The sequence below is a fragment of the Dipodomys spectabilis genome, unplaced genomic scaffold (assembly GCF_019054845.1).
Source record: "Dipodomys spectabilis isolate Male_0828 unplaced genomic scaffold, ASM1905484v1 ptg000036l, whole genome shotgun sequence".
Classification (NCBI taxonomy): domain Eukaryota; kingdom Metazoa; phylum Chordata; class Mammalia; order Rodentia; family Heteromyidae; genus Dipodomys; species Dipodomys spectabilis.
Genome location: NW_024870713.1, coordinates 4,750,800 through 4,771,303, shown reverse-complemented (window position 1 = coordinate 4,771,303; position 20,504 = coordinate 4,750,800). Strand labels below are relative to the sequence as shown.

General features: G+C 39.5%; 1 protein-coding gene across 1 annotated transcript in view; it reads right to left on the bottom strand.

Annotated features, from left to right (window-relative positions):
* Nucleotides 1-19,777, bottom strand: part of Rgs5 (regulator of G protein signaling 5) — a 46,631-nt gene extending 26,854 nt beyond the window's left edge. Inside the window, exon 1 of the mRNA XM_042677332.1 lies at nucleotides 19,622-19,777. Coding sequence (XP_042533266.1) covers nucleotides 19,622-19,665 — 44 coding nt within the window. The 5' untranslated portion in view covers nucleotides 19,666-19,777. The remainder of the gene's footprint in view (nucleotides 1-19,621) is intronic.
* Nucleotides 19,778-20,504: the final 727 nt, after the last annotated feature.

Here is a 20,504-nt window from a genome sequence, read left to right as displayed (position 1 = left end):
AGAGATCTGGAACTTTGTCAAGATTACAGAATAAGTTATATAAATGCTTTTTAAAATCAACTTGTTAATAATTATACAGTATAGTCCAAAAGGATGATATAATTAGACTTCATTATGGAATATCAGTCTTGCTTTTATAAGGTCTAGTTATGGAGCAGAAATGTTCTTATCATTAGCTATTCATAGCTAGAGTTATCTACTAAAACAAACCAATCGCTGATGATAAACAAATTGACTTGGGCTAATGATTTTCAACAGTCTTTTTGGGTCTGGTCGTGGGGCCTGAACTCTGGGCCTGGGCGCTGTCCCTCAGCTCTTCAGCTCAAGGCTCGCGCTCTACCACTTGAGCCACAGTGCTACTTCCAACTTTTTTCTTTTTGCTTATGTGGTGCTGAGGAATCGAACCCAGGACCTCAAGCATGCAAGGCAAGCGCTCTTCCACTGAGCCACCTTCCCAGCCCATAGTCTCTTACTATCTCAGTGAAATTATGCAAGTTATATATTATCTCTGAGGGCATCATTAGGATCTGAAGAAAGAGGTTTCTGTGAGGAGTGCAAGAGGTAATGATTGTAAAGTCTCATTGCCTGGCCCATGAATGCCATGTAGGATGTGAAACAGTATCATTATTGTCACTTTCTTCCCCCTCCTCCCTCCTCCTCCACTTCCTCCATCTTCCTCCTCCTGCTCTTCTTTTTCTTCCTCCTCTTCCTCTTCTTCCTCCTCTTCCTTTTTCTCTTCCTCTTGTTCTTCTTATCTATTGAGCTTACCAACACTCATTTCACTTAGTGTTTTATAGTAGTTTCTTTTTTACTCTTAGTATACTAATATTCAACTCATTAATCTCAGTTTCTTCTTGGTTGATAAAACAGACTCCAAGTCTTATGCAGTGAAATATCAGGGGTAGTAATTTGAGAAGAATTGGGAAATCAGAAGCAGTTTCCAATGATCCTGTAGTGGAGATGGTAGCAACCAAGTTAGGCTGATAAGCCAGGAGGTTCTGACCATAAAGCAGTAATCAAATGAGAAAGTGAGGCTCTGATACACTTCCAAGCAGCATGGAAGGGTCCATCTTTGCAGACCCCTTGTTTGTGCCCAGACAAATGCAAACTGAACAACACAGATTGCTAGAGCTTGTTCTAATTAATGATGTGAGGTCTTCCTCTGTCACCTGGGGAAGAAATTACTGTCTCTCCCCAGATCCCTGAAGTACAGGAGTGTGGAATATCACGTGAGGTCATCAAGCTTTCCTCTAATCATACCAGCCCTGATCCAGCGCAAGGGCGCCCTCACCCTGGCCAGTCACCCCCAAGCAGCAAACAGAAAACAGGCAATCCAAAACAACGCTTACCTATAATGACATACAGGGATTAACTTACTGAAGGTTTTGTTCATGTTTTTCTTTTCTCTTAAAGACAGCAGTTGGGGATTTGTGCTTTCTCATCTCTGAGGGAGTTGTTTGACAGAGCGCAAAGTGGATGGGGAATGGACTCTGTTGTCCACAATGCTAACTCACTGAGGAGCTGGGCTGGCTTATTCCCAGAGAGCAGGACTGAGAATCTATTACTTTCTAGTAAAAACAATGAAGTAGAAAACAATGAAGTAGAAAAGTAGAGAGGGAAGAGAGACACTCCCAGAGACAGGACAGTAGGATGGTGGTTTAAGGGTCCATAATTAAGCATGCCTTTCCCAACCACACCACACACCTTTGTAGCATTTAGGAAGAAAGAAGACTGTACAGAGGGATGGATATATGGTACATACCATAAGGTTCCACCCTTAGCAGCTACAACCATACCTACACTCAAGCCACAGACCCTAGAGTGACAGTCTGAGGAGCCTCAAACAAGAAACTTACAAGTAACAGTGCATCTATTGAAAAGGATTTTTTAACAATAATGTTTCATTTAAATATGAAAAAACTCCCACCGAAAGAAGAGTTTTCTGAAATTCAAACAGAAGGTGTTAAGGAGAACCCACTATCCATAATTGTAATGGAACCGTGGAAATAGTGAGTAATAAGTATGGCAAAGTTTCCATGACTGAAAAAAGTCATCAACAGCAGATTAACAACAGCTGTTTGGGAGAACAAAGTCATATGACCACCTGGATCTGTCCAAATGCTTTCATAAGACGCTTTCCAGACCTCTAGTCCATCATTACCATCACAAATAACATGGTGAACTGTGTTAAATCTCCTTGTACCTGCCAGAAAAGAAAGTCTAGATTTAATTGATGAAAAGTCTGTCTCAGATTATATAACTGGATGAGCTTGTAGAGCAGCCCTTCTACGCATTGAGATGGCTGTCCTTAGAGAGAAAGTCAAGTGGAGCCTAATGCTCCTATCAAGAATATTCATAGTCAGAAAGCACATCTGGTTATAGTGGTTTGAAGCCATGAAGGAGAGTGTGTGAGACTCTTATCTTCAATTAACTATCCAAATGCCAGAAGTAGAGCTGTGACTCAAGTAGTAAAGCACCAGCCTCGGAGTGAAAGAATTAATGGACAGTGCCCAAGCCTTAAGTTTAAGCCCCAGTAGTGTCACAAAAAAAGAAGGAAGAAAGGAATTATGGAAGGAAGGAAAGAAGCCAGCAAGCAAGCTTAATTTATATCTATGTCCATGTCAATCAACTGGAAAGTCAGATTAAGAGCTCTGACACTAAAATCAAATTTCTCTGATTTATCTTACTATGCATTTGGCAAGTTTCTAGACTTTACATTACTTATCTTTTTCTTAATCTGTAAAATGGAGAAATAATAGTAGTCCCTACTGCCTAATGCTTTCATGATGAACATACTCCTATTAGTACCTGGCACATGTAGTGTGGCACTCCATTAATTTCCTGGTTTATTTGTGGTATCATTAAGCACAGTAAATTCTATACTCCTGAAGGAAAACATCTGCCTTATCTGCAGAAAAAGGTGACAGCTCTCCACACAGAACATGACATAGAATATAACGGGAAGTAAAGGGAGGAAACTATAACATTTGCCTTTTACTACACTTTATTGTCAGTCTAGTCACCAATTTGCTGGATGATCATAGGTAATTTGATCCTTCTTATCTTTAAAGGAAGAGAGTGGAAGGAAGGAAATTAGCAAAAGACTTTGAATGTCCTTTCTGATATGTTTTCATAATTACATTGGACATCTTTAGCACATCATTGAAAAGCCACAGAAAAGAGGGCTTCAGTTTCCTGGGAATGGGATCATATATTCCATTTCCACTCAACCTTTCTTCCCAACAACAGTCATATGCTGGTCATTTGACTACTCCCTTCTCTACATTAGATTGTCTTCCTCGTTCCTGATAGCTAAGTTAGTCACAGATGCTGTTATTTCATCCTAGGAAATTCTTATAAATGTATTGCTTCTTCTCCATACCCGAGTTTACCATTTACAATTACTGTGACATCCTCCCTACGACTTCCCTCTCCTCCTTCAATACCAGACCATCCTTTCAGAAACAACTTCTGGCTCTTTGCGATGGTTCTCTCCTACAAACCACAGATCTCAGGGTCCTGAGTAGCTGGGATTATAGGTGTGAACCACTGGTATCTGGCTTAGTTTTCTTTTTCTTTCTTCCTTCCTACCATCCATCCTTCCTTCCTACCATCCGTCCTTCCTTTCTTTTCTTTCTTTCTTTCTTTCTTTTTTTTTTTTTTGTCGGTTGTGGGGCTTGAACTCTGGGCCTGTGCGCTGTTCACTCAGCTCAAGGAGAGCCCTCTACTGCACAACTTCCAATTTCCTTCTTTCTTTCTTTCTTTCTTTCTTCCTTCCTTCCTTTCTTCCTTTCTTTCTTCTTTTTAAATCTCCTTGTTTTGCTGTCAATATCTGGCCTCATTTGTCTGTATAAAATATTGATAACAGAGTTCCCATCTTATAGATATGCCACTGGGCTAGGAAGTCCATATATAAGTGTTTAGAATAACATTTATTAGGTAGTAAATATTTGGTGAATGCTATGTAGTTATTATTAGTCCCTTTCACTGTCATAGCATTTTGTACTTAGGTGTTAGCCAATAACCATTTATTGATAGGATAGGATACAGCAGATAGAATATAATCAGCTTAAAATGTGATCAACAGGACTGGGAAGGTGGCTCAGTGGTAGAGCTCTTGCCTTGAATGCCTAAGGCCCTGGGTTCAATTCCTCAGCACCACATAAGCAAAAAGAAAAAAGCCGGAAGTGGTGTTGTGGCTCAAGTGGTAGAGCGCTAGCCTTGAGCTGAAGAGTTGAGGGACAGCGCCCAGGCCCAGAGTTCTGGCCCCACGACTGGACCCCCCCCCCAAAAAAAAAGTGATCAACAAAGATCTTCTAGGCTGTAATTCAAGATAAGCTCCTTTCAAAAATCCTCTACCATGCAACTGATTTTGAGAATATGGAGAAGATCCATGTTTGGCTGCGGTGTTGGGGACAGTCTTCTGGAAAGACAAAGTGGATTTCATTTGTATTTTCTGAGGCTTCTACTGCTCCCTAACACCCTCTCGTCTTTTATATTTTAGAACTTTTTTCCCCCTAAGTGCTGTCCACTCCCTACTTGAGGGTTCCCATGGAATTTGAGTTATTTCCCATGCTTTTGTGACCGGTCTCTGTCACACTCATCACTCAGACTAGGTTATTGAGGGTAATGAAGGAGACAGTGTAGGGACAAGATGAACAGGACAGAAACAGTTCATTTCCCTTTGACCTCCAATTCCCTAACTTATTCAAAATAGTATTGGCTGGATGGCTGGACTTTCGACAACTCAATTTGAAAGCCAAATAATAAGTAGTGGGAAAATGGTTCCCTTCCAGTGGAGGAAGGCAGATATTTATGGCCATTTTAAGTACCAAAGGTGGAGAGGTCAGAAAAGATTCCCATGGGAGTGTCTATGAACAGTGGTGTCATCCACAGCTCCTGGATTCTTTTGAGTTAAATAATACTGATGGGCTTCATAGACTGAACGTCTATTATTCTGCATAGATCTTACTTTTAATTCATTTGATGTAACACTAAGAAAAATAAGTAATAAAGAATATTGGAGGAGAAAGGGAGGGAAAGGGGAGAAGAGTAAAATTAATTGAGATCTTAGTAATCATTTACAAATATTCTTTTAATTAATTAAGCGACAGCTCCCAGAAATGTGGTCTCTCACAAATCATTTCTGTAGTAGCTATGAACACAACACCTCAGAGAGAATACTTGGTCAACATTTATCTTCAGCAAATATGAAAAGGGTGTGTTTGGCAAAATAATGGCATAATAATAATGAGGAATGAAAGAACGGTTATTGTGGCATAGTTGGAGTTGTCCTCTGTCTTTCTAGAGTGTTTCTGCAGTGTATTCTTCTTAAGATTTCTGTTCTTAAAAGTGGCATCCTGTATATACATTTGTCTAATTTGGGAAGGGGAATAACAAAATGCTGAAACAAGGCCACAGTATGACCCATTGTAATGATGATACCCACAAGCCTGTATATTGGAAATGAACTTTACAACCTCCGGGTGGGTAAGGGAGTTGGGGGGAATGAGGGAGGGAAGTGGAGAGGGAAGGGATAATGGGAGAACAACAAGAGAGGGGCGAACAATGCTTGACAAGAAATGTACTCATTACCTTACTCATGTAACTGTAACCCTTCTTTACAGCACCTTTACAATAAAAATAAAATAAAACTAATAAACAATAAAAAGTGGCTATTGACTCACACCTTATTTTGATATTCATTTACATTAAGATATTTTTGTGTTAATTATTTTCTCATCTATAAAATGACAAGCAGGATTTCTGTTTTTTTTTTTTAATTATTAGCCTCAATAATGCAAGGGGAGCTCATTATGATAGTTACATATGGTATATAATACTTTGATCAAACTCACTCATCTGATCTGCACTACTCTTGTAACATCTTCTCTCACCTTTATTCCTTTGAACAGTTTTTGGTGGGGCTCACTGTGCGGTTTGCATGCATAGGTTTGATGTACTTTTACAATATTTAACTTCTCCTTCCTCCTACCCTAGTTCCCCTTAATCATGACATATTTTGAGGGCTTCTTTTAGGTCTAACCCCTTCAAATGAGCAAAAAGTGAAATATTTTTGTTTTATTATCTACTAGGTACTATGGTGATACTTCACAAAGTTAGTAAGAAATGATTCCTGATCTGAAGTTACTTCCTTTAGTCACTAATAAAGTGACAATGTCTCTGTTGCAGGGTTTGATAAAAAATCAAGTTGTGCAATACCAAGTACCCAAGCAAAGTTGAATCTGAGGAAAATAGTGTAAGACATGAGCTGAGTATGGTGGTATATGGTTATAATCCCAACACTCAGGAGACTGAGGCAGGAAGACTCCAAATTTAAGGCCAGTTTGGACTACATAATGATACCCTGTCTCAGAAAAGAAAAAAATAGTAATATCACTTACAAGAAAAATAAAGATTTTAAGTAAAAAAATGTTTGGTTACAGTTCAGAGAATGGAGGGATAACTTCTCCCTGGGGGAGGGGAATTACAAAAAGCTTCCCAGAAGGGGTGATATTTGGAGATGAATGCTGTAAGGAAGAAGAGGGCATTTGTTTGGATCCCAAAGCCTTCTACTTTTCATTCTCCTATCTCTCCAGAAGTTCTTAAAATTTAACATGGGAGTTCACATTTTCCTAAGGTATTTTTTAAGCTTTACAGAGAAGTCTATGCATGTGAAAAGGTTTCACTCCTGGAGAGTTCTCCTTAGCACAGCCAGAACATCCCTTCCTTTCCTTCGAGCCAGACATACAGTCTGCCCTGTAGCTCTTACACACTGAGGAGACTGAAGAATAATAGTAGCTCCCTCAAATTGTGTGTTTTAGCTGAAATAGGGTAGATTCAAGTGAGAACTCAAATAGTGTAATTCCTTAAAAAGGCGAAGTCAAAGTTCAACAAAATAAACACCAGGAAGCAGTTACTTGAAAGGAGTCAAATGGGGCCGTGGGGAAAGAGGTAGAGGAATGAAGAGGAGAAGAAGGGGAGAAGGTAATCAAGTATTCAACATATATCCTACAAAATTAACCAGTGTGAGGGAAGGGGTGGGTTGGAGAGGGATGGGTGACAATGTTGAAAGGGGAGACATTGATCAAGACACATTGCATTCATAAGCTGCTGTGTTAAATGACAACTCCTTTCTATAACTACTTGAAGATGATAAAAATTAAATAAATAAATAATGGATATTATTTGATTACTGAGAGAGAAGATACTAAGAGGGATCAGATGGCAGTGACATGTTCTATTTCTAGGTTAGGGTGGTGATGTTCTCATTAGTGGTGACTGCCTGCATTCATCAAATGAGAGGACATGACAGCATTACAGCAAGGGACTAAATCTGTGCACATTGTTTTGTTTGTTTTAAGACACAATGAGCTTTTTCTGCTTGTCAGCAAAAGAGGCAGAACTGCCAGCGGATTCTTTGGTGGGAAGGTTCTGAACGTAGTTGGCAGGTGAGAATAAAGCTGCTAACCTTGAGGGTTGCAAATAGGAAAGACACAGAATCTGGATTGGGCTTTGCTGTCCTGTTGTTAGATGTTAAGTTCAGAGTTCTACAAAAGCCCTGGAGTAGAGGTGATGCAGATTTGGATCGTTGACTGTCATTTCTTCAGAAAAAGGAATACACCTTGTCACCAAAAATGCCCAACAATTTGCAGAGAGATATCATTCTCTAAATGGGGAAGGGGACCAAGTAGTTGAAGCATTGGTTATCTAAAATGGAAGGGAGGTGGTGGAGATAAATGCATGAAAGGGGGGCTTACACACCCTCAGAAGCATGTCCTTACCCTCAACATGAATGGGAGTAAAGGAGAGAGAGGAGATAATGGATCCAAGATGAATGAATGGCATCTTGTTGGAAGATAGTACAACCAAAGAAAGATAACCAAATGGGACCAGCAATTGAATTGTATATTATTCTGGGGGGAAGAAGTGGGAAGAATGCTCTATGCCTTTATGCTTTGCACTTTTTTCCCCTTATCGCCTCACATTTTTTCCCACTTACTTCATGAGATGATCAACAGAGTTGAGATACAAATGTAATGCTGGGAATACTGGTGGTTCCACAGACTGAAGGGACTCTGCTCTCATCCAGTTTGGTAAAATTGAGGTTAAGAGTGATTGTAGCACTAGGTGCCGGTGGCTCACGCCTGTAGTCCTAGCTACTCAGGAGGCTGAGATCTGAGGATCGTGCTTCAAAGCCAGCCCAGGCAGGAAAGTCCGTGAGATTCTTATCTCCAATTAACCACCAGAAAACAAGAAGTGGCGCTGTGGCTCAAGTGGTAGAGCACTAGCCTTGAGCTGAAGAGCTGAAGGACAGCACCAAGGCCCAGAGTTCAAGCCCCATGACTAACAACAACAACAAAAAAGTGATTGTAACTATAGCGTGTAGTGATAAAAGGAAGCCAGTAGGTCTGCACCTATGTATGAATGGAAGTGAGCTGATGAGGAGGATCTTTCTGGGCTAAAAATAAAATGGTGTGCAAACTAGTATCCCTTTCCCAAAATAAGAACAAAAAATAAAAAAGAACTTGAGGGCTGGGAAGGTGGCTCAGTGGTACAGTGCTTGCCTTGCATGCATAAGGCCCTGAATTCAATTCTTCAGCCCTGAATAAGCAGAAAAAAGCTGGAAGTGGAGTTATGGCTCAAGTGGTAGAGCACTAGCCTTGAGCTGAAGAGCGGAAGGACAGCACCCAGGCCCAGAGTTCAGGCCCCACAACCAACATCACCAACAACAAAAAGAACTTTAGATGTAAGGGAAGAGGGGGGAATAGTAGTTGAGACAAAGAAATAAAGGAGTTTGAAATGAAGGAAATTTAATATCATGTTACGACTTCAAAAGAATCTCAGAGTAAGAGATGATATCTCATAGCCCAAATAGGACAGATTCCAGAAAGCATAAATCCATATGCTTCTGAGACTCCTCTTGCTTTTGGAACCCTGATAGTATCAAGTGGGTGTATGCAAACTCGAATGGCATTTCCATATAATATGATGATGGATTGAGTTAGTCATTAAAAATGAAATGTGATCTTAGTAGAGTGCCAGTATCTTGCTTTTGCAATTATTTTACTGTAAGAGGTTCATGGCCAGGGAACAAGAATTAGACCATGGCATAGTAAGGAATGTTCCTGGCCTATAGCCCTTAAAAAGTTTATAATTTCCGGAGTAATAGAGATGTTCTTACATTTGGTTTTGGATTCTGGTTGTTGACACAGGCTTCTGAAAACCCTTGGAATTTCCTGAGTGATAGGAACATCTTTTTTGTTGTTGTTGTTATAAGAAGACACTTGCTAGCATCCTGGATAGTGGCATGATTGCCAGAAAGACAAAGTCATACTTAGAAACTTGGAACTTTCAGCCCCATTTCCCATCCATTTAGAAGGTGGGAGGGGGAAGCAAAGGTAGACATTGAGTTAATAATAATCAATCGTACTTATATGATTGGTGTAGTTGCCTCCCAAAGGCCCATGTAAGGTTTTGGCCTCCCACCCACAACACTATTGGGAGGTGATGGGAGCTTTAGAAGCCATAGCTGAGATGGAGGTTTATGTCACTGATGGTCCTCCTCCTCCTCCTTGTCCTCCTCCTCCTCTTGCCCTTCCTTTTCTCCTTCCCCTTCCTCCCACCCCCCCTCCTCCCTATCCCCCACCCCTCTCTCTCATCATATACATTAGGTGAGAACTTTTGCTCTACTATTTATACCTTGCTATGATGGGCTACTTTACCATAAGCCGAAAGCAATGAGGCCCATGGATCATAGACTGGACTGTGTATAAGTGCGAGTGAAAGTAACTCTTCTCCCTTTACAAGTTGATTTGTCTTTGGTATTTGTTATGATGATAGAAAACTAATGACATGATGAAGCTTCCAAACAATTCTCTGAAGGACAAGTTTCAGAGACCTTCTAGGCAGTTCAATAATGACATATCATGCTCTCAGTGTGGGGGATGGGGGTGAGGAAGAGGTGCACCCATCTATGTCATGAAAACTCCTACTTTGACAGGTGCATCTCTTTATCTATCTCTTCATCTTTAATCTTGGTAATATCCTTTATGATAAGCATGTAAATATTTCCCTCAATTTTATAAGCCATTATATACAAATATTGAGCTCATAGAAAGACTCACGGGAAAGCTCTGTTTATAGTAAAACTTACAATTAGCAGCTGAAGGAGGACCAGTTTTGTGGGATTGAATCCCTAGCCTGTAGAGTTTGACTTTAACTCCCAATCGTGTTAGAATTTAGCTGATTCATAAGGTGCTGCACTGGTTTCAATGTAGTTTGAGCTCTGCAAAAGTTATATTGAAATTTGATCCCTAGTATAATAATAGTGCTGAGAAGTATAGAAATCCTGATGAGGCAATTAAGTCATGACGAAGGATTAATACAGCTCTCTCGGGACTAGATTAGTTACTATGAAGCAGCTTGTTACAGATTAAGATTGTCACTCCTGGTTTTAGCTCTTCCATGCAGGTTCTTTTTTTTTTTTTTAACTGAACCTCCAAGTTATAAGGCCGCATGAAATGTGAAAATCATGTTCCTAGATTTCTCAGCCTCCAAAACTCTGAGTTGAAATTAATTTCTTTTTTTTATAAGTTTTTTATTGTGAAAATACTGTACAGAGGGGTTACAGTTACATGAGTAAGGTAATGAATTCATTTCTTATCAAGCATTGTTGCCTTCTCTTTTTTTAAAATTAATTTCTTTCTTTTATAAATCACCTAGCCTCAAGTATTCTGTTACAGCTGTAGAAAATGAACTAAGTAACATAGATGCCCGATGAATGTCTGTAACAAGTAGAGAATTTCTTGGTGTGAAAAACTCAAATTCAGTGTCAGAAGTGAATTGCATATGAGATGTGCCAAAAGCTTCCTTTCTTATTCAACGTAAAATACAAAACATGACAGAAAGACACACGCGCCTGAGAAAGAAAAAGTTCCTCGCAATTTACACTCATCCTTGTGAAAGAAAATGTATTCCTTCCTGCCAAGTTCAGGCACACTTTCAGTTGTTTGTATAAATATCTGATTTCAACAATTTTTACCTAAGTCTCACACACTCACACACACACAAACAACAACATCTGGAATGTGTGTATGCAGTCAAGGGTATATGAGCCTGTTCAGGTGACATGCTAGTTTTGGAGGTAGGACATGGAGAAACTAACTTTAAGTTTCTTGAACTTTGTAATTCAGAAACCACCAGACCCCTAGACCTTCTGACAAAGTCCCCAATGTCTATGTCATTTGGTCCCACACTCCCATGGACCCACGCTTCTCTTGTAAACCATCATTTAAAATAAGTTGCCAAAGTACAGCTACTTCTTAATGGAACATCTTGATTCTTCCTAAAGCTCTTGAATCCCATAGACAAGGGCCTCATCAAGAAACAGATGTTCAGCACAAAAAAATATTAGAAAAAAGTAATAGCTTGACCAAAATAGCTCCCTACACTTCATTACTAATAATAAACACTTGCAGAGCTGAGCATGCATGGCACATTCTCACAAGCACTTTACTTTATGTTACAGCATCTCTTCTGAGTCAAATGGGATAGTTCTAGCATCTTTCTAGGGTATAGAGAGCTTCAAGGTTACAAGTGAGACTGTGTCCAGCTGGGCTTGTTGCTGTTCTGAGAAGTGTCAGGAAAGCAGCTGGGAAGGAAGACATGGGGAAAATGAAATGATAGGCCTAGCCCCTGTCGCTGTCAATGAGCCAACATATTCATCAAGTCCTTACTGTCCAAAATATTTAAAATCTGTCTGGCTGAATGCCTTAAAGCTTGAGATATATAGATATTTCCATTTTGAAGGAGTAAAGGAAGGCTAAGTAGAATGCTTTGCTAAGAAGTACCCTATTTGCCCTTACCAGGAGAACCTATGATACAAGTAAATGAGCCCAGAGATGCATGTGAATTACTTGTCTTGAAATTGTATGCTTCCTGTAATTAGCTTGATGGTACCTACAGGTTTTCTAAGAAAAAGCTAATTTCTAATATGTGGTCCAAAGGCAAGCCGTGTGTCTGCACTATGGTTTGAAATGGCAATTGTTACCCAACATGGACTCCTGCCATCAGAATCTGAATTTGTAGAACTTCCAAGGATGGTCAGTCCTCTAGGATCTACACAACTGGGAAATGAAAGTTGGTTAATGATATAAAAGCTTAGGAAACCTGCCTGACCCTTCCCATCTGGGCCTAAGACATGGGCTCTCTTCACTGGTAAGGCGAACAAGTCTCTCTGTGAGCGGTGCTCAGATGACATGCATGGGCCACAGTCCATGGGCTGCAGAAAAGTGAGGCATAGTGTAGAGGCACAGCGGCGTCACACCTCGGAAGTCACATGTGTCTGCGTCTTTGATTTACTTTTGCCTCCTAATTCTCAGAATATTTACACTCTTAACAAAAGAACAAAGTTAACTGTGGACCAAACTTAAGTATAATAAAACTGGATGAGAATGAGGGAAGGGATGACATTGTCCAAAAAGAAAGACACTCTTTAACTGTAACCCCTCTGTACATCACCTTTATAATAGCAACTTATTTGCAATAACTAGTACATGTGTAGAACAAGTAGAAAATGTCAAAAGCTATGTACATAGGATCATATAAGATGATGTTAAACGAAATGAAACCCAAGATAGAGACACAGGTTTTTTTTCTTTCTTGCTATTGTTTCTAATGTATTTATAATGTACCATGCGATTTTTTGTTTCTTTGTATGTTGCTCCCCAATGGTATAACTCCTGTTTTCACTGTATTTGTTATCAGTGCCCTGCATCTTGTATATATACTTCTCTAAATCTGTGAGGGGAAGGGAAAAAACAAAATGCTTAAATAGGGATACAGGTTGACCCACTGTAACAATGAGATGTACAAGACACTATGTTGAAAACAAACTTTACAGTTTAGGTGGGGAGGCGTAGTTGTGGAGGTGGGAGAGAAGGATATGGTAGGAGAAAAACAAAGGAGGAGGCAAAGGAGGAGGCAACAATGCTCTATAGGAAATGTACTCATTACCTTGCTCATGTAACTGTAACCCCTCTGTACAGTATTTTTACAATAAAAATGTACAAAAAATTTTTAAAAGAAAAGAATTCAATATAAAATGGGGAAGAAGGAAGGAGAGGAGGAGGAGGAAGAAGAAGAAGAAGAAGAGGAGGAGGAAAAGTATTGTTAAAGACTGCTAGATTTGGGGCTGGGAAGGTGGCTCAGTGGTAGAGCGCTGGCCTTGCATGCTTGAGGCCCTGGGTTCAATTCCTCAGCACCACATAAGCAAAAAGAAAAAAGCCAGAAGTGGTGCTGTGGCTCAAGTGGTAGAGCGCTAGCCTTGAGCTGAAGAGCTGAGGGACAGTGCCCAGGCCCAGAGTTCAGGCCCCACGACCGGGCCCCCCCCCAAAAAAAAGACTGCTAGATTTGGTTTACCCTCTTGTGTCAAGAATACTCTTTTCATTTATTAAATTCACCAAAGTAAATACAGTCTTATTCCACAGTTTCTTCATACATCTTTACAAACTGGGAACATTTTTTTCTGAAATTACTATGTGAGGTTTTAAATTGAGTTCATTGATATTAAAATTAGTATAAAGCTATATTTTTAACTCGCTGCTTCTATTGAAGTTTGTTCCTTGGCCTTTATCATTGACTTGGATGAAATGCCAACTTAAAATGTAAATGGAGACTATCCTGAAAAGAAGTAATGTCCAAATTCAGAATAAGAAGGTGGTAGAGCTGAAAGAAGTGTAGAGGATAATATAACATAGACAGTAATGCCTGGTGAGAGCCACTTATTGATATTCTTAGCCAAGTCTATGACTCAGGACACCTTACTTCTATCCAGGAATTTCCCTATGTATTATACAACTTTCTGTACTCATTCTTACATATGATGTATTATAGAGAGATAGAGAGAGATACAGAGACACAGAGACACAGAGACACACAGATACACAGATACACAGAGTAGAGATTAATAAACCTGAAGCAAAGTACCTGTGGCTCACACCTGAACTTCAACTACTCAGAAGGCTGAGATCTGATGATTCCAGTTCAAAGTCATCCCAGGCAGATAAATCTGAGAGACTCTTACCTCTAATTAACCAGCAAAAGTTTGGAAGTGAAGGTGTGGCTCAAGTGACAGGGTGCTAGCCTTGAGCAGAAAAGCTAAGGGACAACACCCAGTCCCTGAATTCTAGCCTGATTCAGTACTGGCACATGGATTTAAGAGATTCTCAATCTCAGAATGTGAAATTTTGGATTGTGATTCAATCATCCCAACTACAAAAGGTATGGAAAATATTTGGATATGTACTGTATATTTAGTAGTATTAAATGTCTATTGCTAATTTTTTTTGGTCGGTCATGGGGCTTGAACTCTGGGCCTGGGCGCTGTCCCTCAGCTCTTCAGCTCAAGGCGAGCACTCTACCACTTGAGCTACAGCACCACTTCTTCTATTGCTAAATTTTTGAGTATAAATTATGTTTTTAATGAGTCTTCTAATGGTTTTGGAAGAGTTAGCACATTTTCTCTAAAAAGTGAAACATATTGAAGGAATGATAGATTAAATGGTAAAAAAAAAAAAAGTGTTGCACTAAATACAGATTCATTTTCATTATAAAAATAAAAGATGAGGTTTTGATGCAGAAATATGAAAAAATATATTTTATCAAAAGTCTTGATGTTTGATTGACTGGCTTCAATGATATTTTTCTGATTACCTTCAAAAAGTAGATTACTCAGGGCCCAGCTAGCAAAACTAGTCACTTGTATGCATTATTTAATTTATTTTTATGGCACTTCTTTCCAACAAGATAAAAATTCTCACTGAGGAAGTGAAGCTCAGAGAGTGGTTCTGTGGCTTTCCCAAGTTTTCAAAGGTAGCAAATAATAGAGGGAAGTTATGGCCACTATTCTTTCCTGAAGGCAAAAATGGACTCTGAATTCACTTTTATATTCCTAAAATGAAGTAGGAGTAACTTTCTCAGGCAGTCAGTAATAATCCAGATTTTACTGTCTTGATCCTCTGGGTGACTGAGTCTTTAAAATATGGTACAGATTCAGTGTTATCTGAGAACTGATGGAGACTTTAAAGGAAAAAAGAGATAGGAACCTGCTATCTCCTGTCTTCCAGCCATATCCTGGTTCCTGTTAGTAGTGGTTGGTCCAGGCTGAATTAATTACAGTTTAGTTCCTTTGCTTTCTGGCCAACAGGACAGACAAAAGCCATTAGCCCTGCCCCAGAAACATAAATAAACTTTCTCCCTAGATACCATCTATTCCACAGTGTGTAATTCTTGCTGGGGAAGGAGAAACAAATTAGATAACCTTTCAGAGACCCTTCATAATGTAAGCCTCTGGGATCTGAAAATAGTTAGAACTGGCATCTGGTAAGTCAACATTGCCCAGACTAAATGAAAGAATGATTGGAAAGGAACAACAAGGTACAATGTAAAATGTAATTCACTAAAGCAGTTGTAATAGTAAGCTCCATGAGAAAGAGCCAAAGCCGTACAATTTCCTAACATTCACCAGTAGCCAAAGGCAGAACATCATTAGAAATAAGACATGCTTTATTCCAAAGGTGTTTCCAATGAAGTTATAGAAATGCTGAAGGTTTTCTTTCACATTTTTTTCCTTCAACCAACCAGGTGTGGTGGTAATGCATTGTAGCACCCAAGGCCTCTCACGTGCCAGGCAAGTCCTTCCTCCCTGAGCCACCCATCCTCAGCTCACAATTTGCCTTAAAAAGTTTCTGTTCAAGTCTCGGTCCCTAGGGAAGGGCTGTTAGGAGATCTTTACATAATTGGAGACTTACCCTAAAAGATGACTATGAGACCCTACCCCCTTTATCTGTTCCTTTGTTCCTCAGTGACGAGGTGCACCGTTTGGCTCTGCCACACACTCCTACCATGATGTATTAGACCCAAAAGTAATGGAGTCAGTCAAATGTGGATGGAACTTCCCAAACTAGGAGTCCAAATAAACCTTAAACTGTTATCTGATTATCTCGAGTATTTTCTTACAGTGATCATAGCCCCATCTCTACCTCAGGTTTCATACCACAAACATGACCATATGGTGGAGGACCAAACTGCCACTACATAATCTTTGAAGGCCAAGCCACAGTCAAACCATGACGCCATGGAGTCATAGGCAGGATGGGCTATCCAGGAGGCTATGCCCAAGTGTGGCTGTCTCTGAAGTTGACAGGGACCGTACCTAATGTCATAGCATCAGCCAAACTAACTGTGCCCTCTCACCTTCATTTCTTTGCACCTTGAGCCTTGTCTTGTTGGCTTAAAAGGCATTCCTTCTCCTTCCTCTTCCCATCTAGAATTAGCTAGCAGGTCCTGTGTTGGGCCCTAGATAGTTGTTCTTCATTCCACTCTTATCCCAAAATTTCAGAGAAAAATAAATTAGAAAAGCAACACCTTCAGTTATATCTCTCATGTGTCAGTGAAATCAAATACATTTGTCTGACCACGCTTATGCTAGGTTGCAGCTATGAAGGATATTAGAAAGCAGTGATACAATGTCACTTGTTAAGTTAGAAAATAGAGTCTAAGGAAAGTGAGGTAACTTGCTCCAGGACACAAATTTACATACCGTTCCCAACCAATAGTCTTTTAACTATGATAAATGACAATATATCCATTTAATTAAAACAAAACAGAATTCTCTATATGATGCAATATGATACAAGTTGCAGATTGATTCTTTAGAATAGCTTTTCATTAAAAACTGATTTGTGCCAGCACTGGTGCTCATGCTTGTAATCTTAACTACTCAGGTGGCTGATATCTGAGGATTCCAGTTTGAAGCCAGCCTGGGCAGGAAAGTCCATGAGACTCTTGTCTCTAATTAATCATGAAAAAAGCTAGAAGTGTCACCATGGCTCAAGTGATAGAGCACTAGCCTTGAGCAAATAGGAGCTCAAGGACAGCACCCAAGCCCAGAGTTTGAGCTCCATGACCAGCAAAAAACAAACAAAAAACAACCAAACAGAACAAAACAAAACACCTACTGATTTGTTTTGCAATGCATACTTGTTGCCCTCATTTACTCTATATGAAATTTAAAAGCTTTGAAGCAGAGCCAGATTCCTTTTGTAACTTAGAGATAGGTAGGAGCCAGTGGGATTAGGGACATGACAACTAAAAAAAAAATAGAGTTTGATGTTGATATTTTTTAGTAGATTGATTCATTTAACTACTAGAATGTGTGGAGTCTTGAAATGGGAGCTGTGGGGGAAAATGATAAAGTCATGGCATTGGTCAAGATGCATGATACTCATAAACTGACATGTTGAACTGAAGCCCCTGAATCCCCTTTGTACAACTCCTTAAAAATGGTAAAAGAAATAAATTAAAAAATAAAAGTTTGATTCTTAGCCTATTTTGACATCCTGCATGAATATTTACTAATCCACAGTGCATATGAGTTTACTGTTAATAACAGACTCATAGCGTAAGGAACTTAGGGTATAGCTCAAAGATAAAGCATTTGCTTAGTATATGTACAGCCCTAGGCACTGATTCCTTGAAAGAAAGAAAAATAGATTCATAAAGTGATTCAACATTAGCGTTGCCAGAGAACCAAACATGAAACAGTACTAGAAATAATTGGGCAATGTCCCATTTGTGGGTCTTAGTAAACAGGCATGTTTACAAAAATACACAGGGCAAAACCAGTGATTAACTAAGAGTGCAGACATGAGCCCCGGGCACCTGGCACAAATCAGTTTCTAACGGAAAGCTATGCTAAAGAGTCAAATTGCAAGTTACATAATATTGCATTATAAAGAGAATTCCTTTTTTAAATCTAATGAACATATTGTCATTTATCATAATGAAAATTTAACAAACATCGATTGCTCACTAAATGCCAAGCAGTATGTCATACAGTCCCAAAATTCTTGGCAGACTGATGGTCTTACAATCATTCCTGAGTTGATTATTCACTAGTTAATGTGGAAAGACTTATCTACTATATGTAAGTGTGCAATCCTTTCAAATAATAAGTAAGTGAAAGGATCCACTAACATTGTGAAAATTCTCCTAGTTAGAAATATTGAGATGGAAATCATTTTGTACCACCTCATATTCAAGGAAATTTAGGTACCTTTCAGATCTCTGTGCTCTGCCTGCTTCTCAGGCTTTCTATACAGCAGGTAAGAGAAAGGAGCAGCAATAAACAGTACCCAGTATTAAATCCCATCTTCCTCCCCATGGATGGTCCAGTGGACAGCAAGGACCGTAGTTACCATCTATTATGATTTAACTAGTACCAGCTTCCTTTATGTGCATCTGTTTAAATAATCTGTGGTTTTAAAGGAGGAAATAGGATTCCTTGGAGTCTAGCAATCACTAGAAAACACTGCTGTGGAAAAGAAAACAGTGCTATATTGTTATCTGATTAAAAATCGTCTTGAAGTAGGATGTGAATCATCAGAAAGAAGACTAAAGTTTTCAAAAGACAGAAGTTCAGATGGCCCACTAAATAATAATTTATGACTTTCTTATACCAACACTCCTAGTGCCTTTAGGGATAAGAGTTATATTGTGTAAGGATCTCTTTTACTTTTTCAGTAATGATCAAACTAAATTTAATCAAATCCATTCTTAATAAAAGGAGAAACATTCCTATCTCTGCAGGATTGGTAGGTTAAATTTTGTAATAGACATTTGTTCTTCTTCTATTTACTTTTAGTTACTTAAGATTTCCTCCAGGTATTTTCCAGCTCAAGTACAGCCAGAGAGCAACAGAAGGATAGCTCCATTTGTCCAGAAACTCTAGCTAATCAATAAACATTGCATTCCAAGATTTTTACTTTCACTCAGCAAATTTAGGACTTCTATGTAACAGAACGACAGTGCAAAGTACAATGAGGAATCCCTTTGCTCATTGCAAACCTGCTTTCTTCTCCAGTCTCTGACCTTAATACCTGTCACCATTTGAGAGTATTATATACATAGATTCACTTGTTCCTAATATCCAGACTGTGAGGCAGACACTTTTAAATACCCTCATTGTAGGGATAAAGAAACTTAGAATCGGAGACGTTAGATATATTGGTCAGAACTGTACAATAATGATTGGATACAGTATTCTTCTAATTTAGCTTGCTGTTAGAATCTCCATTTTTAAACAGATTTTTTTTACTCTGAAGCCATCCATGGTGGCATGTACCTGTAACCCCAACAGTTTGGACTGAAAGCAGGAGGATCAAAAGTTCTAGGCCAGCTTAGGCTACATGGTGAGCTCCTAGCCAGACTAAGGCTGTAGAGTGAGACCTTGTCTCAAAATGAAGAATAAAAAAGAAAAGGAAGAGGAAGAGGAAAAGTACATTATTTTTACTCTGAATAAGTACCTTTAGACTATTCTAAAGTCTTGGAATATTGTTCTGAGCAGTAAATGATGCATGGAATCCCTCATGCCGTGTCAGTCTCCAAGTTTACACCTTTCAAAACCTTTATTGTTTACAGATAGGAGACAATTCCAACCCACAATCAAGCACCTCAATCTAGTAACAAACCACAGTGCCTCTCTCACCTTAAGGTGATAGACTTCAAGTAAAAACTCACCATACCTCTGTCTCTTAAACTAAAATCATTTGGTTCTCACCTTTCCAGGCATGAGTGGGGCAAAGCTGCAAGTCCTTTACACATTTTGGCAAGTTATTGAACTCCTCAGCTTTGCACAAAACTTCTTAACAGCAGGACTGGTCTCTGAAAACTTCAGCACTGTCTGGGGTAGCCTTTCTCTCTTGCAGAATAAATACAAGCTTCCTCCCAGCCCTCTGGGGCTCTTTGGACCAATGGAGAGCTGCTCAGGAAATTGCAGGCTGGAGACAGCACAGTGTGCTTGAGGTGGAGGCTGGGATTCTTCCTGGACTGCAGACACTGCATCATTACAAGACTGGAGATCACTGTTACCACCACATTCTACTTCTGGTTCAGCCAGGACACAAAGGACATTTGTGTTTGAAGTTAGTAATATCAGGCGGGCTAAAGTCAAGAGCAGGGCTTTCTTGGGGAGCAGAGTGAATTGGGCTACTTCGTATAGGTCAGAGATATTGACAAAGTTCCTTGGAGACTATTTAGTCCTATATTCGTTCACAGTGGAGGGAATGTGTACTGTATGTGAATACTTCTCTCATGCCAGGCACTTGAATGGATGCTAAAAATTCAGAGAAGAGACTCTCCTTGCTCTCAAGATCCAAATGCAATACAAAGTGAACAAGCTGTTAGAGTCATGTGAGAGCCTCTCAGCATCAAGTTCTCTTCCTCACCCTGTGCTGAAGGATGGGCACCAAATTATCACTTAGATAAATCATAGCACATGAATATATAGTGCCTGCAATCCCAGCAGTTAAGGGAACTGAAGCAGAAGGTAGGAGATTTGTGTCTAGCCTTGGCTGTGTAGCGAGACCTTATCTCTGATGTCAAAAATAAACACTCAAATAATTACTATATACCCTTTATGGAGTTACATGTATGGAAAGTTG